General features: G+C 49.1%; 1 protein-coding gene and 1 long non-coding RNA gene across 2 annotated transcripts in view; one reads left to right on the top strand and one right to left on the bottom strand.

Annotated features, from left to right (window-relative positions):
* Positions 1-10,640: 10,640 nt before the first annotated feature.
* The window catches only part of PDE6D (phosphodiesterase 6D), a 38,138-nt gene continuing 22,741 nt past the window's right edge, over positions 10,641-26,037 (bottom strand). The window contains exons 2-5 of the mRNA XM_065845074.2: positions 19,061-19,149; positions 14,460-14,585; positions 13,546-13,651; positions 10,641-11,276 (exon numbers count right to left, since the gene is read on the bottom strand). Coding sequence (XP_065701146.1) covers positions 11,195-11,276; positions 13,546-13,651; positions 14,460-14,585; positions 19,061-19,149 — 403 coding nt within the window. The 3' untranslated portion in view covers positions 10,641-11,194. The remainder of the gene's footprint in view (positions 11,277-13,545; positions 13,652-14,459; positions 14,586-19,060; positions 19,150-26,037) is intronic.
* On the top strand, positions 11,272-19,197 carry LOC139828654 (uncharacterized). Its single transcript, XR_011740548.1, has 4 exons — positions 11,272-12,919; positions 14,731-14,939; positions 15,900-15,962; positions 18,935-19,197. It is a non-coding gene; the product is annotated as an uncharacterized lncRNA (long non-coding RNA).

Raw genomic sequence — 26,037 nt, forward strand, 5'->3', positions numbered from 1 at the left:
GGCTGCCTCCCAACTGCTGCTTTTTGGTTTAGTTTTCATTTGTTTTGGTTTATTTTATTTTAATTTTATTTATTTATTTCTCCCCTTTATCTTCTTTCTTTGTTTTGCTTTGGGCTTGGGCTGGGAAGAGAGTTGGACAGAGGGGGTGCGGGGTGTTCATGGGGGTGCCTGGGCGATGCGGTCCCGCTGGTGTCTGCAGTGCTGTGATGTCCCTTGTTGGGGGGACACTTAGGGCTGTCCATGGGGGAGAAGAGACCCTCAGGATCATAGAGTCCAACCATAACCTAACTAGCACTAACCCGTGTCCCTAAGAACCTGTCGCTGTGCCCACGGCATGGCCTCTGTGCTGTCCTGCTGTTTTTTTTGGGGGGTATTGGTGGGGATGAGTTAGACTGGGAAACCATGGGAGATCCAGGCTAAATGGATGTGAGGTGGGGTACAGGGTGCTCAGCAATCCTGTCCATCTAGGATCAGGCTTAGGGGTTGCATTTGGATGATGTGGGGATGAGGAACCAATCCCCACTGTCTGCTGTGGGTGAGTGACCCTCTGGTTTTGGGGTGGTGGGTGCTGAGGCCACACAAGTGCCTTTGGCTTGTTCACACCTGTGTGCTTTGACAGTGCCCAGCAGGGATTGAATTCAGCCAGAACTGCTCCCTGGGGGATGCTCCAGCCCCCCCAGCAACTCCTGGGGTGCCAGCTCATGGAGGTTTGGTGGTGGAGCCCTGGGGTTTGTCTGCTTTAACCAAACCATAACGCTGTAACTTAACCCAGACCTCTGCTGCTTTGCTCTTAACCTTCCTCCAACTAATTTTTCCTCCCTTCTCTAGGGCATTGCAGCCCGGAATAGCTCAGCCTGCTTTGCCAGGTGTGCGGAGACCGATTGCAGGAACCCGCCTTGCATCTGCCTCCCATCTCCTCGTCCTGGCTCAGGCGGGTCCCCTTTCGCTGACCTGGACTGTGCTGAAGTCAAAGCCACACCGTATGGTCTTGTTTCCTTCTCAAGCTGCAATCCCAGCGGTTGATGTTGAGATAGTGCAGGAGTGATCTCTATTTTACCTTTTTTTAAAATAAAAGAGGAACCATCGTGCATTTAATGCACTGGCTGTGAGGGTCACAGCTCCTGATCCCCTGGAGCAGCCAGGTCACTTACTCTGTATTTACACCAGTGGCAAATAAGCTCAAAATCTGGTTCCTTGTCCTTAATTATCCAGCTAATCACAGCGCTAGGTGATAGATAGCTTATCAGATTTACCGCCTTGCTTCGCGGGCCATATCCAGCCCTGCCTCTTGCCTGCCTGGGTGCTGGTGGCAGGGCTGGAGGCCAGCGCCAGGTTTGATAAGCAGGTGCTCTGATGTCCCCGATGGGACGTGACAACACGGGAGTGGCAGTGTGGCTGTCACTGGGTGTCACCGTGTGGCTGGGTGCTGCTTTGTTGTGCTGTGCTCATGTCCCCCGCCATGGCTGCCCCGTGCATTGCGATGGGTCTGACAGCATGTGATTGACCACCTGCGGTTCGAACTGGCGCTTGCAGATTTGTGAGGCAAATTATTCAAATAAGCTTCTGCAGCTGAGGAGCTGGGGGAGCAGGCTCTGCCTGTCACCAAGATGTGGGGACCCTGCATTCACAGCTGGGGAGATTTTTGGGGAAGCAGTGGCCTCACTTCCCCCTGCTACAGAGCAGGACCTGTCCTGCAGGCCCCCAAAACCTGGGGGTCTTGGGTAGTAGGGTCCTCTTGGGTTTGGGGTGTGGGGGATGCACAGGGCGCTCAGGGGGTGAGGAGAGGACAAGGTTGGGTGACCCCCAATCCTACAGCTCCTGGTCCTCGCCCAGCTGCTGATGTCCCCATGGACACTGGTGATGGAGAGGCCAAACCCCACTGTGGAGGGCAGCCTGCGTGTTTCTGCACTGCACCCCCTCTTGGTGGGGTCCTGGGGGTTTGGCAGCCCCCCCCCACCCTGTGACCCCTGGTTGTGCTCCCACATTTTGGGTGCAGAGGGGGCAGATGTCGCCCCTGGTGCAGACAGAGAGTGGAGGGTTGAGACAGAGCACAGCTCAGTGCATGGGCCACCCCAGGGAGCCCCTCCCAGCCTGATCACAGCCAATCCCCGCACACCAGGACAGCCTGCCAGCCAATCCCACGCTGCCACCTGTCCCTCACTGCCCCTCCCACCTCATGCTGCCTCCACCAATCACAATCAAGCAATGCCTAAGTCTGACCAATCCTAGTTTGCCACCTGTGCCTACCCCCAGCCAACCACGTGCTGCCACCTGTCTCAGCCTTCACAGCAGCTGCCCACCAATCACAGGGTGAGGGAGACTGTGCTCAGCCAATCCAGAGCTGCTACCTCTCATCTATCCCAGCCAATCAGGGGCAGCCACACCCCACTGAGGGGTATAAAGGCCCCTCGGTGCTGGGTTTCTCTCTGTGATTTGGGGTTGATCTGGGTTGGAGATGGCTGCTTGGAAGTTCCTCTTGCTTCTGTAGTTCTGGAGGGGGTGAAGGCTTGAAGGTGGCTTTTCATGTCATTTGGTGCTCAATGCCATGTGGGGTCTTCTGGGTGCAGTCAAAATGCTGCAGGGATTGCTCAGCTGGATGTTGTCTTTGGATGAGGACCAGGAGCAAGCAGGTCCTCCTCAGCAGGAGAGGGCTTGGGGAGTCATGCCAGCTGAAAGCACCTCCAAGGATCTTAGAAATGGTGTTCGTGGTGAGCTGGGCCTGTGCCAGCAGCTGCCTGCTGGGACCTGGGGAGTCCTACCTGCCTCTGGTGTGCAGAAGATGATCTCCAGCACTGCCTGGTGGCCAGAGCCAGGCTGGTGCACAGAACTGGAGGTGAAGAGGACATGGCTGCTGTGTGCTTCCAGGCATGGTGTTGTGATCCTGGGTCCCTCACCTGGAGCTTCACAGGTCACACATTCAGCTGTAGTGTGCGGAGCAGAGGTGCTGCTTGTTCTGTTCCTCCTCTGCAGGTGTGACCTGTCTGTCACAGGTGATTTGAACCCTGGTTGGAGTGCTGATCACATTGCTCCTGGAGACCATGGGGTGAGTGGCTGAAGCTGTTCTGGGCTGTGCTGGCTCACTGCTGAAGATAGCCCAGGAACCTCCCGAATGTAGCCATCAGTAGAGCTGCAGGGTGCCTTGTACAAGTCTGGAAGGACTCAAGCCTGGCCGATGTGTAGAGGTGACCCCTTCAACCAAGGGCAACCCTTCCTAAGGCCTCTGATGTGGCTGGGCCTCGGCTGGAGCAACAATGTCCTGTGAGCGGCTGAACAACAAGCTGAATTGAGAGCAGCTTCCATATGGTCGTCTTGAAATGTGGTGCCCTGTGGAGCTGTGCTACCAAAGGTCACAAGCCAATATAACCAGTGGGGCTGAGCCTGTGCCCTGCGGGCAACTGGGCTAGGTCTGGACCAGCAGACCCATCTCCAGTCCTGACCTCTTGCCTGTGGTAGGTTAGGACCTGTTCCATGAGCTTGAGCTTGTCCTGCACCAGCCGTAGCTTTTGGTTATCCTCCTCCAAAATCGTTCTTGTTGCATCTTGACAACCTTCATGAAATTTGGAGCAACCTGAGGGCTCGGTGGAGAACCTGCCTGTGGGGAATGCAGGGCTTGGACTCCACACTAGACACAGGCTGGGGTTACTGGTGCAGTTTGTGTCTGGGCAAATAATTGGCATCTGCTTAAGAGACTGAGTGAAACTGCCTGCCAGGCATTGGCTCCTCAAGATCACAAACGCAGAAGCGCTTCTGGGGCATTGCTGCTGAAAATAGACGTGAAGAGCTGTTCCTCTGGCAGAGCAATTGCCACCCAGCTCCGTGTGAGGTGTCCCAAGGGAGCAGACCCTTGGGGAGCGAGCTGGGGATGCCTGGGGCCCTTGGCCAGCCTTGGTTCATCCCACGGAGCAAAGATGCATCTCCGAAGTGGCGTAGGGATGTTTGTGCCTGCTCCGGGAGCTGGCTGGTGTGGGCAGGAAAGCCTGGCCCGTGCTGAGGAGCAGATGTGGGAGATCCAGTTCCTGTCTTGTCCCTGGCTGTCACGTGCCCCACAGCCTGTCCCCCTCGGTGACCTCTGGTCCTGGACCCTGACTTGGTAGCTGCTGGTCCCCAACCCAGTGGAGGTCCTCAAGATCTGAAACCCATCTGGATGCTAATCCCCGCTGCCAGGTCTCCTTGAGGCCACCACCCCAATCCTTCCCTGCTGTGGGGTGGGAGCAGGGCTGAGGTGCCTGTGGCTCCTCTTGCACAGACACTGGGAGTCCTCCATCCTTCCCTGCACTGATGGCTGCTCCATCTTGTCAGGCTGAGCAGATCCTCTCCCAATGGCAGGAGAAAGGACTCTAGGGGATGCTCAGCTTTGCATACCCCAAGGAGGACGCTGGCTCCCCTCATAGTGCTGCACTATGCATGACCCAGGAGGAGATCTGGGAGAAAGCAGCAAGTCCCACACTTCAGGTGGTGACCTGGAGAGGCTCTTGTGTCCCTTTTTTAAGGAAGCCCAAGGGAGGTAACTGGGGGATGAGAAAGTTCAACCCAATTAGCTCTTGGAAAGTCCACAGGGATGGAGACCTCAGGCTGTAAATCTGCAGGAATGAGGTCTTTGCATGCATGTGTCCTTACCTGCCCGGATGAAGCGCTCTGCCTCTCTCTGCGTGTCGTCTGGGTGTCAGGTGGGGACCTGGGTCCTCCAGCTCGCTTTGGGCACGGGGCTCTGTGAGCACGTCCCTGTCCCCTCTCCTTTGCTGCAGGTAGAGTGGGTGCCTGGCCCAGTCCTTCAAGGAGCTGGAAACCAGCACCCTCTTGCATGGCTTGGGGCAAGAGGTGGAAGGGGTGATGCAACTCATCCCCAAAGCTGGAGATTGAGGTGTTCAGTTGGTGCATGACCCATGGGCAACACTGAGGAGGACAACCCATGGCGGGTATGAGCTGCCCACTCCTCAGCCGGCAGCACAGGCACTGCCAGCCCCCAGACCCACAGGCAGAGGAGGGACTTGGCTCCAAATTGTGGGGCTGGAGTCAACCCTCCACCTTTGCAGGGGCTGGGTCCCTGTCCCGGGGCAAATGCCCCTTAACCCTGCTTGCCCCCCACCCATGGTGAGGATGTGCTGCTTCCCTGGGGGCACCCCGGTATGGGCTGTGGGAGCAAAGCTGCAGCTCTGGGGTGATGCCGTGGGGAATGAGCAGCAGGCAGGAGTGGGGCTGTGGGAAGGGGTAGGTGTGGGGCAGCTGCCCCCGAGTAGGTGCAGGAGATGCTGCTTCCAGCCCCATGTGGTGCACCGTGGAGCTGGGGGCTGTGTTTGGCCATGGAGAGTCCCACTGAGCAGTTTGCCATGGCCTTGGGCTCTCGGGGCTTCTCGTCCATCCCCTGGCTTGGCAGCATTAGGGACGAAAGAGGGACGAAGAGGGACTCGGCATGCCCAGCCCAGCACAGGGGCTGCTTCTCTGTTAGCATAGAACTGGTGGCACGTCCCAGCCCGTGTGACCTGTGCCCGTGCGGTGACCCGGGGCCGTGTCCTTCCCGCTCGGCTGGCGCTGTGCAGGCGCTGTGTGGTCCAGGCAATATTGCTGTATTGCAGCACCATCTAGTGCTGTGGGATGGGGAAGCCCAGCACCCGAGCGCTCCTCTCCAGAGCTGTGGTGCCACTGTGGGGAGAGGCCGTGGGTGTCCCGTGTCCGTGGGTTGTGCTGCCAAGGCCAGCTTGCCAGGAAACCCAACCAGGCTGTTGGTGATGGGGATGACCAGGCAGAACAGCGTGTCTGCTGGCCTGTCCCCACGCTGTGCCCTGCTCTGTGCCAGGGAATTTCCTGTGAGGATGTCAGGAGCATCAATGTGTGCTGACGTTCCCAGTTCCTGAGCCAAGTGTGTCTGGCCTCAGCTGCTGGTTTTGCCACCCTCTTCCATGGAAATTGGGCCACCCTCTTCCATGGAAATTTGGCCTCTGCCCTCTCCTCCAGACACTTTAGCTTCTCTGTCAGCCAGGTGACGCCAGCTCTGTAAGTCCCTCACTGGCAGGGTCTTCCCCATCTTATGGCTTCCTCCTGCATCCCCCATGGTTTCTTGGTGCCCATTTTCCACAGCTGGTGTGAGCGTGATCCCTTCCCACAGCTTGTCACTGTTCCACGTTTGCACACCTGGGGCAATGCCAGCCCTTTCCAACCTGGCTTCTGAGACACCAGTGGACCTTCCTGCAGCACTGTCCTGTTGTCCCCTCCTCCCCTTGCTCTGTGTCCCCACCTTGTCATCCCTCCTGGGTGCCTGCCACGTTCCCTATCCTGCCTGGTGCTGGGAGATTGGGCAGGATTTTGGTGCCTGGGTCCTGTGGCACCAAGGGGCTGGTGGCCAGAGGCAGGAGGAGTTGGGCACCTTGAGCTGAAAAGGGCCCCTTTGGGGGACCTGCCCTCCTGTCTTTGGGGACAGATGGGGCTGTGCCCATGTCACCTGGCAGCCCTGAAGTCACTGTGTCCCCATGTTGATGCCTGTCTGGGACTCTGCCTGCCCTGGAGATGCAGGATCTGTGTCCCCCCTCCAAAAGGGACACAGGGACTTGAACCTTCCCAGTCCTCCTGTCCCTCTCCCGGTGCTGCTGGGGGAGGACAGAGCCAGATGAACGGGGACAGGGCGCTGATGGCACCGCGGGCTGCCGGCCGCTGCCACGTGCTGCCGAGCGCTGCCTGCCCGCGCCGCCGGCACCCGCGGGAAGGTAAGAGTAGCAAAGCAGACACCGAACATAATGTGGCCCTGGGCTGTTTGTGCTCCTTTTGTTCGCCAGTAACCTTCGTGAATCAGCTAATTAACTGCATTAGGATGGCTCTGCTTCCCCGTATGAGCGTTATTGGGCAGGGCAGATCTGGGGCAGGGCGCCAGCGGGAGCCCCGGTTCGGCTTTGCTGGGCGGTCAGGCAGCTCGGAGTGCCCGCGGTGGCTGGGGAAGGTGCCGGGGCGGGTCACAGCCTGCTGGGGTGCTGGCCATGGACACCGAGGGTGCGTGCTGTGCGGTAGGGAGGAGCTGGCCCTGTCCCCATCACCTGTATTGCAGTGTGCAGGCAAGAGCCCAATGCACCCAGGTCCCACTTTGCAGCCAGCCCAACATCCCATCGACGGGTGTTTTTCATCACCATAAGCCATGCTCTTGTGCCAGCGAGCTTCTGTGGTGCGATGGACCCCCCAAAACTATGCAGAGAGCTTCCTGAAAGCCCTAAGTGTTGTGTGTCACTCTCCTCCTGTGTTGCCTCTCTGCTTTTACCCAGCAGCTGTGCAACACCCCAGCTTGGAGGGCTGCCAGGGGGAGACACAGCTGCAGGATGAGGATGAAACTTGCTTTTCATAGGCTTCACCCAAATCTCTGTCTGCCCGCAGGCTCTGCACATCGCCAGCTCTCTCCTGCTTCCCCCTTCCTGCGCAGCCTCTGGCTGTGTGTCCGGGCCCTGCAGGGCCGCCCTGCCCTCGCCGCCAGGTTTCCGCAGGCTGCTGGGGCGGCTCACAGCCCTCCTGACATGGGGCTGCTCCCCTTGGGGTGGCCGCCTGGCTGGCAAGGAGCAGCCTCAGGAGCACGTTCCCTGGCCCAGGCTGTTGCAGAAACAAGCGCCTGCTGCACGCCCGTGGCTGGAAGTTACTCGTGTCCACCATGGGAGCTGCAGAAGCCAAAACACCCCAGCTGTGAGCAACGAGGTGGGGATTCACCCCTGGCTGCTGCTGCTGGATCCGGATGGTTCCGTCTCCCGAGTGTTGCTTGGCCAGGCGCACTCCGACGGCTCCAGGAAGCCCCAGGTGAGCTGGGGCTTTCGCGAGCGGTTGGGCTTTAGGAAGGGCCCTGTGTGGTGAGAGGCTCCTCACCTGGCACAGACGGGTTCAACCCCTCCCAAAATTGCCCCTCTCACCACCGTGGAGCCTGCCCCTTGCACAGAGCCCTGTGTGTGGACCAGGCTGGGGGAAGATTCCCTGTCCTGGAGGTGCTGGCTGACGCTGTGAGTTACCAGGTGGGAACTGTTTTGGTAAATACAACGGGGAATTGCTGTGTTGCTCCCCACTCCTCCCCCAGCTGCCTTTGCACAGAGGGTGGCATGGGGCTGCCGTCATGCTATGGCCAGAACCACACTGGGGACAGGGACAGGTGGTGGCAGTGGTGACACACACCTCCCAGACCTCCTGCTCCGCTCTCACCCTTTCCAGCCCCACTTTTCCCTTTGCTGTCACCTTTGTTGCCCCGGTGCCAACAGCCCCATGCAAGGGAGCTGAGAGCTGTCAGCACCGTGTGCCAGCCCTGGGGACAGGCCATGCTGAGGGCAGCGTGCTGGCGGTGTCACCTGCCTCTTTTCCCAGGGCTGCCCAGTCCCCATCAGCCCCCAGTGAGGGCACCCAGAAGGCTGTGCTGCCATCCAGAGGCCTGGACAGGCTGGAGAGTTGGGCAGGGGAAAATTTAATTAAATATAATAAGGGCAAGTGTAGAGTCTTGTGTCCGGGTAGGAACAACCCCAGGTTCCAGTATAAGTTGGGGAATGACCTGTTGGAGAGCAGTGTAGGGGAAAGGGACCTGTGGGTCCTGGGGACAGCAGGGTGACCATGAGCCAGCACTGGGCCCTTGTGGCCAGGAAGGCCAATGGTACCTGGGGTGGGTTAGAAGGGGGTGGTCAGTAGGTCAGAGAGGTTCTCCTGCCCCTCTGCTCTGCCCCGGGGAGACCACACCTGGAATATTGTGTCCAGTTGTGGCCCCTCAGTTCCAGAAGGACAGGGAACTGCTGGAGAGAGTCCAGTGTAGGGCAACAAAGGTGCTGAAGGGAGTGGAGCATCTCCCGTGTGAGGAAAGGGTGAGGGAGCTGGGGCTCTGGAGCTTGGAGGAGACTGAGCGGTGACCTCATTAGTGTTTACAAATATGTGAAGGGTGAGTGTCAGGAGGATGGAGCCAGGCTCTTCTCGGTGACAACCAGTGACAGGACAAGGGGCAATGGGTTCAAACTGGAACACAGGAGTTTCCACTTAAATATGAGAAGAAACTTCTTCCCAGTGAGGGTGCCAGAGCCTGGCCCAGGCTGCCCAGGGAGGTTGTGGAGTCTCCTTCTCTGCAGACATTCAAACCCGCCTGGACACCTTCCTGTGGAACCTCAGCTGGGTGTTCCTGCTCCATGGGGGGATTGCACTGGATGAGCTTTCCAGGTCCCTTCCAATCCCTGACATTCTGGGATTCTGTGACCCACAGCTGCCTGTGCCAAGCTCGGGCTCCCACTCTGAGCACCCAGGGGCCCTTCACGTGTATTTTGGGGGGGGGCTGTCTGATCAGATCACACTGTCTCTCCCACCATAGTGGGGCCTTTCTGCTGGGTGGATCCAGCCCCCTGCTCTTCCCCGGCCCCGCCGTTTGCTCCATCGGTTCTTCCAGGGGGGCTGGTGGGGACCGGGGGGAGCTGGTGGGGACCGGAGGGGGCTGGTGAGGACGCGGGGGCTGGTCCGGGACGGGAGTGGTGAGCTGCCCGCGATTTCCCAAGGAGCCACTTGAGGGCGGCAGTGACCCGCCGCAGAGTCGCTGCCGCGGGGTCGCCCAGCTCCAACCGGGTGAACTGGGCAAACTGGGGCAGCCCGGGCCAGGCACGGGAGGGAGGTGGCTCCGGGGGCCCCCCCGAGCTGTCTCAGGCCCAACATCCCTCCAGTGTCCTTTCCCAGGGCAGCTCACCCCGCGGGAGCTGCAGCCACCTGTGGGATCAGCCGCCTAAATCCCAGAGAGGTACTTGCTCTCAAGACCTGTGATCTTTTAAATTTTTCCTTTTTGGTTGCCTTTTGTCTCTTTGACGGTGATGGGCACCACTGGGTGTTGTTCGTGGTGGGTGCAGGAGGCAGGTTTGGTTCATCTCTTTGTATCAGGGCTGGGTCGTGCTGCCCTGTGAGTCCACCAGCGAGGCCTCCTGAGAAAGCTGCCACAAGGGCAAACGCTCTTCTCATGGGCATTAATGCTCTAAATTCAATTCACCTAAAAATGTGTGCTGCACCCCTCCCGCATGCACCCCATGGCTGAATTAAGGATCTGAAATGAGGCGTTTTATTTCCCTGCGACTCTCCTGAGAGTCTCAAGCCCAACCACAGGACAGGTTGACCACGGTGTCGAGCATCATAAAGCTGCCCGCAATGTGTAAGAGCATAAGCTGGAGAGGCTCCCCCACCCCTTCCCAAGATTTTAATGTTCTAGAGTGAATCGTAAATGAGAAGGGGAAGAGCAGCGATGGGGCTCGAGAAGCCTGTGATTGCAAAATCACTGCTGTGTGTCATTAGAGCCGTGCACACCTGGGGACTGTTGGTATCGGCAAGCGCAGGCACAGCTGGGCTGACGCTGGTGGGCTCAAGGGAACACGAGTTTCCCAGAGGGGTTTGTGCGTCCCCAGGAACTTAACAAAGCGGAACAGTGCAGTGCTGCTCAAGAAACTGGGCAAACAGGGCAAACTGCCCCAAGGGATTAACGGAAAGAAACGAGGGTGAGGAGAAAACCTGGTTGGAGCAGGCGGGAAACCTTTGCTGCTGGTCAGCTGGAGGAAGGGAAATCTGACAAGGAAATGTGGCTGTGGAAGAAGCAGGGCTGTGGGAATCCCTGCGCTGGTGCTGGCCTGAGTGACAGGAATCTGCTGTGAGGTTTTTATAACAGCAAGGAAAACGCACAGAACTAATGTTTCTTCCCTTCTTTGGACGGTAGGAATGTTTTAATTGAGAAACTTGTTTTAATTACATTAGGTGATATCACAGTCTATTTTACAAGTTCAGGATAAGAGGATGTGTGGACCAGTTACACAGAAAAACCAGTGAAAGCATAGAAACCTACAACATGAGAAAAACGAGAAGGTTAACTTAACTTAATCTCCCACAAACAAAACGCATCGAGAGTTTGGTGTGAAATGGAAGATTATACCAGGATCCAGAGAAGTACAAAGGATGAGACTAACATAGTTTACAGTATTGGTTCTGCATGACCATCGTTTGCCCGTGTTCAGAGACAGCCGCTGTTCCCCAGTGCGTTGCTGAGCAGGTGGTTCTGTCTCTAAGGGTTTGGTCTGGTCTTGTCAGAGGAGAAAGCAAAATAACTGATGGGCAAAGGTCATGACTGATGCTGAGCTGGTCCCCAGGGTCACCGCCTACGGGAGTGTCTTCCACTGGATAGTCGGGGGGTTCTGCACCAAGAACTGTATGGAGGAAAACTAAAACAGCTCCAAAAAGCCCCATCTCAAACGTAGAAAAGTCTCACTCTGGAAGTGCTTACGAGAAGGTCGTCATCATAGAATTTGGTTTCTATAATAACATTACCACTGCAGAAGGAAAAGAGGAGAAAAAGAGTATTAGAAGAGTGCACAAACAGCAGAAAACAACTGCTCCTCACATGCCTGGGCTGACACCTCACCCCCTGCAACACCGGCTTTGGTTTGGAGCCGCACACGATGGGCACAGTGTCCTGCTGTGGGGCTGAAGGATCCCTGGACTGCATTCCCGCACTGGGCAGGACCCCCAGCCCTCCCCTGCACCCCCTTTCTGGGCACGGTGCCGCGCAGGCTGCAGTGTGCTCACAAACAGCCACCTCCTGCTCGTTTCTGTTGCTAAAAACAAACCAGCAGTCCCAGCACCTTCGGGTCCCTCTCTCCTGCAGTGAATTGTGAAAACCGATGGGAGTTCCTTTTCTATTCCCCATCTCTCTCCTCTAGTGCTGAGCAAGATACTTCAAACCACTTAACATGTCACTCCCCTCAAGAAGTGCTTAAATACGAGCACACAAGTATATTTTATACAAACTGCAATGGGAGTGCATATGGGTGTGACAAAAGCTCTGATTATTTAAGTTGCTGACTTTGAGACTTTGGTAGATGAAAGTAAGAACTTTGGGGCCATTACAGCACTTGGACACCTGAGCAGTGTGATGTGACCACGTCTAAAATCGAAGGAGTGGTTCCATTGCCACTGTGGCGCTCGGTATCTGTAACACAGGCATCACTGAACCTGGCACAGTGTAAGGTTTGTGCTGTGGTGTGGCCATTGAACTCCAATGCCTGGGAATGTTGATGTCCAGTCATCCCGGGAATGCCTCAGTTAGCACCAAATAGCCCAGCTCCCCTCTCTCCTGCTATGGAAACACCGAGGTGAACATGAGGTCTTTGGGAATATCAGAAAGCAAGGGGCTCTGCTCTCCAAGGCTTGGCAGCTGAAAAAGGCTGATTTCTTTGGGCTGGTGATGCTAGTGTCAAGCCTCAAGAATGACTTGAGGACACCTCCACGAATAGGAGAGAGATGCAAGCTGCTCTCGACAAGTGGACAGACTCCAGGGAAAGAACGGGACACTGGAAAATCCCCAAGGTCACTCGAGAACTGGAGTCTCATAACTGCCAGTTCCCCCAAATGCCTTGATTTCCTGAGATGGTCAAAACCAACTTGTCAGACATCTTTGTTTCTTTACTCTGATTCCCAAACCTGGCTCCTCATGTACTGACTGAAAGCCACCAGCTCTGGGGAGCTGAGGATGCATGTAGCACCTATGAGATTCTGAGCACTATTCAAACACCGACGCTTTCTTCTGAGTCCACTCTCTTTGAAACGTGCTGTGAATAGAAATCAGCGACAGTAGTTCCCATCCCAGTGCCTTCTCTATGCGACTGGCTTTCCTCCAGACGGGGAAAAGCGCTGGGGAGGGAGGTCTTCCAGAGGACACGGTGACCTTGCGGAGAGACTGGCTGCTCCCCGTCTGCCTCTTGTTGGCAGAGGATTCCCAAACCCTTCTGTCTCTGCTGGCAACGTGCTCCTCGCGCATTTGCCAGCACCCATCGAGCGCTGCAGGGAGGGCGGCTTTTTGTCAGCGACTGCAGCTACCCAGGGGCTCCCTCGAGGAGTCTTCTCCATCGTCCCACTAAAGCTCGTGCCCGGCACACGTTATTCGAAGTCCAAACGATCGCTGACCTACTCAGGGGTAAGTGTGTGAATGGTGGCCAGGACTAGACATCTATGAGGAAGGTGTATGAATCTCTTTATGATAAAATGACTCTTTCCTACCTGTTAAGGGTATTTCATCCCCAGATACAACTCCATATGGCTACACGTATAGTTTATAATCCGATGTAAAAGACACCAGGCTTGGTAAAATGGTACAGTGATGAAAGAAACGCTAGAGCAGATGGGTGATATACTGCCTGAAAAACAACCACCTTGGACAAGAGTCAGTGATCAAGAGCTGGATTTGGAAATGGCCAAAATATGTCTCTTTTTTAATTTTTCTGGATGTAAGGAGTATTAAGCTGCAAAGCATTTTAAAATCCTTTCACGGTTTGCCTTTCAAAAAAAATTAAGCAACTCTAATAAAGGATCAGTTCCACTTTCTCCAAACTTTTATAGCTATATTAATGCAAATTGGACCTATGGGAAAGAAGGTAATGAGGTTGGCTTAGCCCCTTTTCTCTCCCTACAGCTAACAGTAGCGAGGGTGATTCAGGGCTGGTAGCAGCTCCCACTCCTCCTTCCCACTGTGGCCCCCAAGGAAATGCCACACGTGGCTCTTTCTTTGCCTGCTCGCAGATGCTGTAAGCCCAAGGCACTCACGTTAAAACGTTTGCTGGCATCATCTGTGATTCAGGTGCTGCCTCTATCAAGGATTGCCAAGTGTTTGTGGAGTTAGGAATCACAAAACCGAATTCGAAGAACCATTCTGCAAAGTAAAAAGAAGATCCAGAGGCATTTGAAAGAAGATCAAATCCACAAATGGTCCTTTTGCTTTTCACCTGACAGGCTGGAGAACTCCCTCAACTGTCCTGCTGTACTCCCAACATTTTACATTTACATTATTTTGTACAGCTTAACCTGTACAAAGCCTGGCCCTCCTCTTAAAGCAGATACTCCCTTTCTAAAATAGCTGATGGTAATGATAAAGCCAGGCCACTTCCTTAGCATTCAGTAGAAGTTTCAACACACCTAATTGGGAACCAGGGAACCACACTCCCCCTCTTGCAGACACCCCTGGATCCAGTTGGGACATAAGTGCACGCCTGGTTGCCCAAAAGACAAGGAGCTCAATGTTTTGTCCCCCCTCCTCCACCCCAGATGAAGAGTGACACCGCAGTGAGGGAGATCAGATGTGCAGCTACGCAGTCACAGGGACAATACTTGGTGGCACCGCTGTAACCAAACCAGAGGCTCCTCCAGTCTGGTGCCAGCACTGGGTGCTTCTGGGGAAGATGCATGAATCCCCACACTGGGTGACTCTAAAATAACCTGTTTGCTTGCCTCAGGCAGCCTGCGGTGGATTTATGCCCTGAAGCATGATCACTCAGATTTTTTGCTTACATAACAAAGTGTTAATACACTTATGAAATGCCATCCCTAATACTGTGGCCCATTAGTTCTGACAAGATGAGCGCTTCGGCGCTACTCTGAAAAATTAAAATCACCGTGTTCAACCCAGTTTAGTTTCTCTAATCCCCGCTGTGCTGGGGTCTGCACACAGAGCAGATATGTACCTTCTAGACACTGCCCTTTGAAATACACTTTCTGCTCCAGTCGGAATTTTTCCATCTGTTCTGCTGAGGAAAAGTTTAACTCCCGAGACACTGCTTTGCATTTCAGGATTTTTTTAGGAACTCGAGCTGTGAAACAAATAGAGAAGCATTATTTGAACACAATAAAACACACCCAGCTGCCTCAGGCGCTATTATAATATACTTTGAAATAATGATTAGCACTGGTACAAGAGAAATGCAAACAAAAATCACTTTGTTTTTACATTTGCAGGTGTGAAATCCAAGATGCAAATAGGTTGAGTACCTTGCCCGGAGGCAGGAAATGAAACTTGTGACAGAACCAGGGGTACAACACTGATGTCTCAGACTCCTGGTTACAACCCACAGTTCTTCAAGTTGAAATATGAGATGCGACTTGAGTTTTTACTTTCGGAAGCGTGCTGAGGATCACTAGCGGCCAAAGGGCTGCGTAGTGCACAAGTGAGTTGGCCCTTCTCGCTTCCCCTTCCCTTTCAGACTCTGCATCCCCAGCAAACCACAAACGGCCGTTTCTCAGCCCAGCAGCACATTTCAGCCATCTCACATGGCTCTGTAAAAGTGCACAAAATGTCTGTTTGGGAAAATTGATTTATACGCTGAAAGGTCCTAATCAGGAGAATACAGGGGAGAGTCAATACAGAAAAATCTCCCAAGCCCGTCATGGTTCTGTGGTGTGATTGTACATAATCCTTCCTGCGTATTAGAAAATGTTTCATGTAATTTTATTAGATATAAAGAGGGGAGGGAATACAGCTGGCATGTGCTTTATGAGCCAAACTGTTCCTAAATGCAAAGTGTATCAGAACATCCGTGTTTAATAAAAGGAAGAGTCTATCAAAGCTCAGGCGAATCCATCTGATGTAGAACAGTTTAATGGAGCAGGACGCAGACACGACACCAATCTAGAGAGCTGGGGGGTTAGGGAACATAAGCTGCCGTTCTATCCTATGGCAAAGTACACAGCCCATGGTTTGTTTTAGCAAAAGAAAAAGGTAAAGAAAGGAAGTTAGAAGTGTAAATGTAAAAGCTCTCTAGTTATTTTTAGTCTTCTTTATTTTCAGCACAGAGATCTGCGTGGCACCATCCTGCACTGCCCAGAGGACAGACCACACCTGTTGTGGATAAACATCCCTTTGCAGTTAGGTGTAAAATGACTCGTTAAAACTATTCTGCAATTTAGTCATTACATTTCTTTCAACCCCCAAGACAAACTGCTGAGAGTGTTTGCTTTAATATTGTGAAACTACAGAAAGGGTTACTTTTAATAGCAGTAGGACTGTGTAGTCTTTAAACCCCTGATCTAAGAGATTTTAATATTTATAGCATGAAGCAGAAAAACCTTAATTGAAATTATTTACTTTAAATTTATTTTAATTTATACTTTTTTTTTCCATCTAAAAGAAAGAAGAGAAAGAAGTTTGATTCTCATCAGTTAGAACAATTTTAACAGATGCTGAAATGCAGGTAAGCATAGACTTTATCCTAAATTTAGTATTGCTTTTTGTTAGCTTGAGGGTATACTATAGCTGTACATTTATTTAAGCACTTATATAGCTAACATTCATTTAGTCATATATTTAATTCTGATCAGATTAGAAACTGGCAAATTATACATATCTAATTTACTAAGCAAGTAATTTGGGTCCAACTGCATTCAGTTAGAAACTGAAATTCAATTAAAATATCCATTTCATGTTTTCGTGTAGTTTAATAAAACTACCTTAAATATGTAGGACAAGTAAGAAAGCAAGCTATCTTAGCCCAACTTATTTCATATTTCAAACTACATCTTTTCTTAGATAATGAAAGGTTATTTTTATTTCCTGAACGAAAGGTGGCTGTGGTGGCTGGGGATTCTACAAGTGCCAGACCTCAGCAGCTGACTGCAAAATTAGGTTTATTTGTGTATTGGAAGAAACCAAACTTTAGGGATTTGCACCTCCAAGATTGCCCTCCTGCTGGCAGACGCTGGTCTAGATGGTTAATTCCAGTTTCAGGTCCTCAGGCAGTGATTTTCACTACTTTCAGTGGTTCCATGTTAAGACTTGGGTAGCAATCTAATATCACATTAATAGTATTTTTATTTAAGCGGTAATAGTAAGTTTATGCAGTAATACAGTATTACGATTTGAAACTTAAAAGTTCATTTTTTTTTAAAGAAATCTTTACTTAAATCAAATACAAGTCCTGTTAAAAAAGCAAACAGGAGTCCTGTTTAAATGACATATATTTTATTCACTCTGATATACGTTTGATTCTTTGTTTGCTATGTCTAGACTGTGATTTGCCCCAAATGGCCACAGAACACCCCCCCCCCCCCCCGCCATGTACTGTATAATGACTCTGAGACACACATGGCCTTCATTTTAAAACAATTATTCTATTTGCCCTCATGGTTTCTGTTCTGTACCAGAATCCCATTTCCTCATGCTTTCTTCTAACTCATAGTCAGATTATCCTCCTTTGTTGGAGACCTCTCCCCTTTCTTAGCCTATTTATTGAGAATAATCTATTAATCTCAGCCTTCTTTTCTTGCTAAGCCATACAGGTATGTTTTTTTTCCTTGCTTTTCCTAAGGAAGACCATCCTCCCATCCGTAATCTTTTCAGTGGCTTCTCCTAATAGCTCTTCCCTGCACCTGCTCCAGTTTCCACTCATCCGTCTTCTAGACGGGTGACTGAACTGCACACCAGATAAGGTCTTAACAACCCCTTGTACAATGGGCATTAATCTCATGCCAGAGCAAGCTTTAATTAATTCCCCAAGCGACTCTGAGGGAGGTGAGGGTTCCTGTTTTATACGTGAGGAAAATCTGTGGCAGAGCGAGGTGGTGTGATTTGCTGGTGAGAAAGATGGCAGGAGGGAGCTGGGGCGACACAACCAGCCCTCGGGGGAGGACACAGCAAAGAGGATTCAAAGCCCATTCAAGGAGGAGCTTTTACAGCACAAAATCTGCGAAGATTTGGAATACTTCTGGCTGAGTTTCTTCTGCTTTCCTCATTTCTCCTAGGTCTCCCGTTACATGGTTATTTCAAAAAGGCAAATCATCACTAACCTGCAGTTTAAGATATTTTGTATTAAACTAATGAATTACCACATTTCTTTTGAAAGCTGTATTTCAATTGCTTTCCTACAGTTGTATATGAATGTGCTGGAATTCTTTTCTTTAATATAGGTATCTTGTACAATAGTAATGAGTAAATATCTGTTAAGGCCTATCAGCAGAACTGTTTGCTGTTCCCCTGAAAATAGAGACAGGGTCGGTATTAATTTTTTTTCCAAAAAATGCTTACTTTTGTACATGTATAGCTGCCTGGACACTATTTAAATTGACTTTTTTTTTAATGAACTGTAACTAGGGCTTATTTTTGGAGTAGGGGTTATATTTCCAGCATCCTCAAAAATCCTGAAAAATCCTGCTAGGGCTTATTTTCAGGGTATGTCTTATGTTCAGGGAAACAGGGTAGCACTGATATAGGAATGTGAATACAATTAGAAAGGCTGAAGAAGACAAAGCTTGGAAAACGCTCTTCGTGATCACTGAGTCACAGCTTTGCTTTCCTCTTGCTCTGACCTGCATCTGGCATCGGGCCACTCTTACGTTGAGACAACCTACTACTGGTCCTATTAGTGAACTCTTCTCTTGAAGTAGATGAATGTTGACTGGGGACCAAATGAGGAGAAGACAACTTGTTTCTCTTGTGCCTTAAGCTGGCTTTGAAACAAGGTATATTGTTAGACTACTGGCCTCACAGTGTTTTGCCACAGATGTTCTGTACGCTCTCTGGGCAGAGGGAGATCTTTATATGCTGGTTGCTTCCTTCAGACACAACAGATTTTCCAATTTATGGGAGAGGTAAGGTCTAGTAGTGAGAGGTAGAACTCACTCCTTGATGTTTAACCACAAATACATCAATGTCACTAGCATAATTAAATACCCAACTTCACTCCACTTACTGGAGATGACATAATAGAAAAGCCTTCAAAATTAATTAAGTGAGGTCAGACCCTTCATAGAGCCAAAGCAAAGCTCCTGGCAAGGGACGTTACCAAGTCCTCTGCTATTTAGCGAGGACAGAAGTGGATGGGCAAGAGGCCTTCCTAGCAATGGTAGACGGACAGAGAGCAGAGCAGATGTGCCAGGTTTAAAAGCAGAGCTCAAATTCAGTGCAGGAGAATATTAGGACAGCTGTGGCCAGGCAAGATGTATGCTTCTTCCCCACTGGTTCTCCATTTGAACTCTACCTCGAGTAAACCCTGTTGTTATACTAAGAAAAGCCAATATATGTTTATGCTTTTCATTTTGGAAGCAACACGTGACCTAGCAAAGGTCATCCACTCGTTCCTTACCCAGCTGGGCTCCCTGCTTAACACTGTTTAACTTGTCCCCTTTGCAAGCCACTGATCCATTCCCACCCTTCTCCCTGTGTCCCCAGGTTATTGTGGTGGAAGCCCACGAAGGTGTCCAGTCATAGCCAGGATGTGTCCTTGAAAGCAGGGGTTCGATCACAGCTCTGATGACCCAGACACACAGCCACCCAGCTCCAAAATGTGCACGGTACCTTCATGCTCCACTCCAGGTACGGACAGATCTTCTGTTCCTTGCCAGAGGATTTTCCCCGTTTCCGCATCCCGAAGGTTCATCCAGTTTCTGATTGGGAAGCAGTTAAGGAAAACAAGCTATTTGCATCCCTAAATGCTGCGCCTACTATTCTTTGCTAAGCCCCGAAATAGGTGAGCAGCTGAGTTTCAGTTGTGTTTTGTGATTCTCAGGAGGCGAAGACACACTTTTTCCCAGAAAATAAATGAACAAACCAACCCTTGACCAGAATGAATGCAACAAGAGTTGCATAGTCACAGATTTCGTTTTCACGTTAGGCTGAAGCTTGTTAACCTCATTTATCATTTTCTATTGCTTCTAGAGGATAAAAGCAATGTCACTGTGCTGCAGAGAAGCTAGACCATTGCTAACAGATAATTCTACACAAACTATTGCTGTTCTCCAGCATTTAAAAAATGCTAGAAAAAGAAGTACTCCCTATATAACACTGGAAAAAGAATAGCACCCGACTGAGCTTGTTTTCCTGGCTTACAAAATATGAATATCAAGGGTTGTTCCATTGCTGTTGACCTGGTAACTGCCACTCATGGGAATTCTTCAGCTGCTGAGTGCTAAGCAAAGAGAGCTCCTCTCTTTTCACTCTCAGCAAGTGAGGCTGTGCTGGCTTTCAAAAAGCCCAGATCAGTGAATTAGTCCTTAAATTTATAGACAAGTAGGAAACACATTTTCAAAGAGACAATTAATAATGATCCTAAGCACACCTTTGAAATATCTCTCCCATAGCGTAACTCAGACATTGACACATCAGAAGGAGCCCGCACGCTGCTGCTTTGAACAGGGATGCAGCCGTCGCTCCGCAGCAGCATCCTGAGCCGCAGCTCGTCAAGCAGCCTGAACAGAGCAGGATTTGCAAGATAAGGCCACACAAAACATCACCTTTCCAGGTATTTCCTTTTGCTGGTTTATGGCAGCGCACTCAGTACTCAGTACTTCTTAAGATACTGGAAACTATCTGGGAGAGGAGGAGACCAGCTGCTCGAGGAACTGATTGGGGAGGCAGAGAAACAGAAGAGGGACAATATGGACCTTGATGTAGGTATAAATAGGAGCTGTCAGAGATATGCATATTGAACTCATCCTCTAACATACACAGTTTCCAGGCAGACTCACACAAACTTGTCACATTGATCACATTTTTCCAGAGCTCCAGGGAAGAAACAGATGCTTTAGCAAATTTTGCATTACAGGGTAAGATTTGTTTTAAAATTATGTGTGTGGAGGAGGGAAGGGAAGATGGTTGCTTCAGTGCAGATGTGACGAGCCTTTCCTTTCCTGAAGACTGGCCAAACTTTCCATGTCCCACTGAAAGGGCAAGAGGGAGGAGAAAGGTGGGAGCACAGTGTCTGTTTACACAGGCAAGGCCTTACAGCTTCCAAAACTTGGCAACAACTTGAACCACGGGAAGAGGGAGCGTAGGGCAGCCTGCTCATGTCCTTCTAGACTTGTTCTAAAACACGTAATAGCTACCACTTGCTCTGGGATTGGGGCAAAAGTGAGAGGGGGAGAAGAGGGAAAGCATCATGTTTGGAGGGCCCTGTATGCCACCTCCACGTCCAAGCGGAAAGCTGGAAAGCAGAGATGTGTCCCCAGCTACCAGAGCAAGGGAGACGGGGGCTGTAGGCAGGCAGGACACAGAAAGAAAATGAGCAGCAGTGCGGACAGGAGAACCTGCTGCAGGGCTGGTGGTGCTGGCTGGAAACTGGAAAAAAAAGTCCCCAGCCAACACAACCCACAGGATGGAACCTCCCCAGCTGTAATTTAAAATGTCCCAAAAAATCCACCATTTTTAGATACATCTTCCCACAGACAAGCATACAAACTAGTCAGGGTGAGGCTATTTGCATAGAAAGCGGTGTGCAGTCTGTCGAATGCCTTGTATGAGGGGAAAATAACAAATGAGACAATCTGAGCATTTCACTGACAAATTCATTTACCTTCACAACACCTTGTGATGCACACTATTAGCAGTACAGTAATTCAGTATATTGGGCACTTGATGATCAGCAAGTTATACTAGCTTTAAAAAAACGATCCCCTTCAGAAGTATTTACTTGCTATTTGTTCACTATCAATATCAGTGGGATTATCTGAGCAAACAGGTCTGGCCATAGTCTGGCTGGTACCAAACTGAGCAGTGTTCAGGTTCCTCTGAACGGGAAACACTACCCAGAAGAGCAAACCCAGCCCTGCACGGGAGCCGATCCAGGCTCCCAAGCGCTGCACCAGTGCCCTAACTAATGCACCCTCTTCCTTTTTCCTTGCCATGCCATGCGTTACCTTCCGGTCCCTCTTCCTTTATGGGCTTTTGGAGTAGTCTGAAATCACGTTTGCCATTTTCTAAAGTATTACATCAGAAATGCCCTTCAAAGAGTATATGTAGCCTCACAGCTTAATTATTGTCCTTGCTTGAAATACATAGTTACAGGGTGACAGTGACCTACTATTCCTGGTGAGAGAAAACGCTACTGTAGACTACAGACCTCTGTCACTTCTCCCTAATCAAGGTTTATTTCATGCTGAACAATGCCAGATATGTGAACATTTGGGGTGTTAGACTTACATAAAGTGCTATCAGACTTTATTCTGTATTGATGTTCCACTGTGAGAGTAAAGCCACGCAGGACAGCCTGTCCTGTGCTTTGTATTCTGACTGTCGAATTAGAGATGAAGGATAAATAAAAGGCTCAGGACTGTGTCCCTGCTGATGAGAGCACGTAGGTCAGCAACGGATGCCTCAGTTCCTAGAAAATGTCTTGTATTTAAACAATCTAGACACTGCTAACCCACGGAAATTCCATATCAAATGAAGAAAGGTTTAGTGTCAGTGTAGCCAAAGGCTTTCTGGTGCAGATTGAGAACACGTTTTCCAGCTTCTGCAAATTAAAAAATGAAATCAACCTGCTATGCAGAGTGTACACACAGAGTTAAAATATGTGGGTCCAGATACATTTTAAGGGGTCAGAATACTCCAGCCAGTTCATAAGGTTTTTTTCCTAGTAACTAAGTACTATTAAAAGGGAAGAACAAATTATCAAATCTTAAAAGTGCACACACACAATCCTCTTCTACTGGTAAAAACACTTCACATTCAGGAGATTCACTCTCTTAAAAAAATAAATGTTTAAAAAGAAATAGACATCTGAAAAAATTTCCTCAGTTAAACTTGAGATCATTTATAAAACTTAATTGTAATGGAATTTAAAAAAAAAAAAAGGGCAAAACCCATCACAAGTGATTTTTTGGCAAGGGAACACCTGACAAAGCAGCAGCTGTACTGCTTACCTAGTTAGCAGCTTATCACACTATTTCTGTCATCTTGGATAGAAGGGCTGGTACTAGGACATACCCCAGAGTGAATAAAATGGAGATCTCGAACCAAACCCACACACACTGTTATCTTCTAATGTGTTTAATTGGTTTAAGATTCTTCCATCCCAGCATGAGAGATATTGTTACTAAAAATAAAAAGTGCTCCATCTTCCGAGCAGCAGTGGAGACCTGCAGGCAGGATGAAGAGGGCATTTTGAGTATTATTGAAAAGGAGAAAGTAAATTAATATAGGTTTAACACAATTACTCTTTTTGAAGAGGCTCATGTCAAGCCACCTGGCAGGGGTAGCGAAGGAGAGTAAGTGGAGAGCCAGGCAGTTACAGCTTTGTGAAGTGAATATATATGAAAAAAAAAGGAAGAACAATAGTTTATTCTTAATTCAGCTTCTCATTTTAAAATCACAAGAATGCTCTTACACCATTAAGTTTTCATTCTCCTAGATTTTGCCCCTTTTTTTTTTTTAGGAAATGTCTGATTTAAGACTCAATAGATCAAATACTCTTCAGTCCTGAAGGCAAGGAAGGATTAGGTAGAACAGCAGAAGGAAGGGTGTAGTGTTGATCTATTTATATTCCACCACCTATTGGGTCAGCAAAGTCTTACATAAAAGCTTTGTAGTAGCTGGAATTTGACTTGCTTTAGATACATGACGTGAATTAGCTTCCTCACAGACCTACTTTGCTTACCCGATGAACGGAAATGGTTTGTGCATTTCTAAATCCAAGTTTTGTCGTCTTGAATACCTCTGATGTCAGAACAGAAATCCTTTCTTTTGAGTGTCTGTCATAGACATCACCTTGTTCAAACAAATCAAAATATACATATTTATCTTTAAGTGCTTTAGCATTGCAAAAGATTCCATGTATTACCACACTGCTAATTAAGATTAACCTTGAAGAAAGAGAATGGGTAGAAACAAAACTAACCATTAAAGTACTATGGGGTTAAAGAAGTTCTGCCCCAACCTACCTGAATATTATTTGTATGTTGCAATGTTTAGCACTTTTGAATATCTGAAAGGCTGCAGCAACCAGCAGGTGCCTTTCCTTCCATTAAAATGGTCCATTTTTCATTTTATTCCTTGCTGTTTACACTATTCTAAAACCTTAGGAAATGGTGCTCTCTTGCTTTTCATAATAAAAGCAAGCCTAATGTTCATAACCACTCCTGGAAGGGAAGGTCTTTCATCATCTTTGCCAGATTATTTTTTTACATGAAATGCAGTATTAAGAACAATTCACTACATGCCAGGCGCAAACAGGATCTCAGCTATTGCATGTTAATAAGAATTGTCCTGTGGGCCAAATGACAAAGAGAAGGTGGAGAAGGGGAGCTGAAAGCCCTGAACAATCCAGACTTAATCTCTGTTGCAGACCCAGAAAAGCTTCTGATCTGGACAGCCCAACTTTCACTCCTGATTCCACATCACCTGTTGTGAAAAGCAGATACAACCAGGGACTCCTGACACAGCTGAGCATGTTTCTTGAAATAATGTTACAGATAAGTAAAGATCAAACTTTAGGTATTACGTTTTTATCAGATATGTTTTCCCAGAAGAATAAGTGCGTCTCAATTCTTTCAATCCAGTTTGAGGAGTCGGGACCAAAGTAAATGACACAAAGTAACTACTAAACTACAGGATTATGAAGCAGGCCACCCAAACGGCCTTGTGCTTCTACTCCACTCATGCCATTCATCCTCTCATCTTTCCAATCTCTAATCTCACTTTTTATTGCAACTCCCAAATCCTGCTTGTGCAGAACTCTTTAATTGAGTGCTTACATTTAAGCATATGCACAGACATTCTGCTGGAGTCTTTCCTCCTAGTCTGAGGCTGAAATTCAGCGCAAAATCAAATCTGAAAGAACTGAATGAGCATCCATCCATTCTGTCTAGGAACAGAAGTATCCAAACAAACACACAAACTGGAAGCTACTCCTAAAACACGACTGGAGCCTTTGGGCATAGCCCTGTCGAGCTCTCCTGCTTTCACACAGCAGCACATCCCTCTGGGTTCCAGATCAGACAGAAAGTGAACTGTGACGGTTCTTACAGGAGCAGGTATTTTTTAAAACTCTGCTATTATAAACCAAATTTCCTGGAGTGATGCACAAGATGCAAATGATGGGAGGTGCTGGGGACTGGAAAGGCGCTCTATTAAACCCTCGAGTGGAAGGAAGCCAGTTATGCCTTGAAGCACTTCTGTAAAAGAACCTGGTTTTAAAGTCTGCACAGAACAAACTGCTGTGCAACACAAGCTGGGGAGATCCACTGATCCATGTGAACCACACGGCAAAATGCAGCAGAAGACCTCAGCAACCAACACAGTCATTTCTCAGCAAATGATGTAATCGGAGGGATATATTTAACAGCTATAGCATCATAGCAAAAAAATCAACACAATACCATGTGCTTATACGCTTGTACCTCCCTTTTTACTTTCCCCCTCCCATCTTTGCCTGCAGATGCTGTCTATATGGATCTTATATCACCACATATTTTCATCTAACATCAGACAGCCCTGGATTAAGCTGTTCTTGGCCTGTACTTGGAAAGACAGTCATATTACCAAGTACCATGTCAACCTTACCTTGTTGTAATAGCAGATTATGCTAATATTACTACATTATATTATATTAAGTAGAACTCAGATAATTTCTGCTTTGGAAATGCAGTAAAGCCAAGTCCAACATTTGCTAATAAAAATTTTATGCAGACTATCCAGTTTAATGTTTGTGCTTTTCAAACAGTTTAGGTTGAATAATACAATTATTGTTCATTATTTTCATCAAAATGAACAATTAACATACATCTTTATTTCATTGCATTCTGGTGATGTGACACAGCAGAACAAGGCACAGAGTTTGCCTTCCATTAGTTTATGTTTAATTTTCACTCTTGTCATTTTGCAAACTGAGCTAGGCTTCTGTTTCTCTGACTTCTCTCCTCCTCAAACCAAAGGAGCAAGAAACAAATGGAGTTACATTTTGAAGGAAAGAGTTACAGATGTACTGAGATGAAGTTAAGGGTCACCAGGAGAGAAAGAGGTAAAAAAGAATAAATTACAGAGGTCTGCAAACAGCTGAACTAGGGGCAGATGTAGACATTGTTGTTTCAAGATGACTCCTCTGTCCTCATGAGTCTAATCTTGCAGAAGCTTAACTCTCCTACAAATTCCTGCAATTTTTGTCACTGCTGAGCAATTGGAACCGATTTAGGCATTTGCAAAGAAGCTTTGGACAAAAGCAACAATGTGTGACGTTCCCCTGCAGCAGATGAGAAATGTGCCTCGCTGCCTTGACCAGAAAGGCCACGTCGACAACACTTGTGGAGCGTGTGCCAGGTAATTCTCCAGAATCGAGCTCAGCCTAAAAAGACGAACCACTTCTAAGCTCCTAAAGAAAATAACTAAGATTTGAGATCCCTGACAACAGAAGTCAAAGGAAAAGCCAAAATACACTTGTGGTACATTGAATAAAATGTTGTTTAAAGTGGGAATAAGCTCCAAATCAAATCTATACAAGCAAATGACCAGCTTATGGGGCAGGTTCCCCTGTCAGAGGGAGCATTTCTATGTTTTCTATGCCA

This window comes from Patagioenas fasciata, chromosome 9 (genome assembly GCF_037038585.1).
Source record: "Patagioenas fasciata isolate bPatFas1 chromosome 9, bPatFas1.hap1, whole genome shotgun sequence".
Lineage (NCBI taxonomy): Eukaryota > Metazoa > Chordata > Aves > Columbiformes > Columbidae > Patagioenas > Patagioenas fasciata.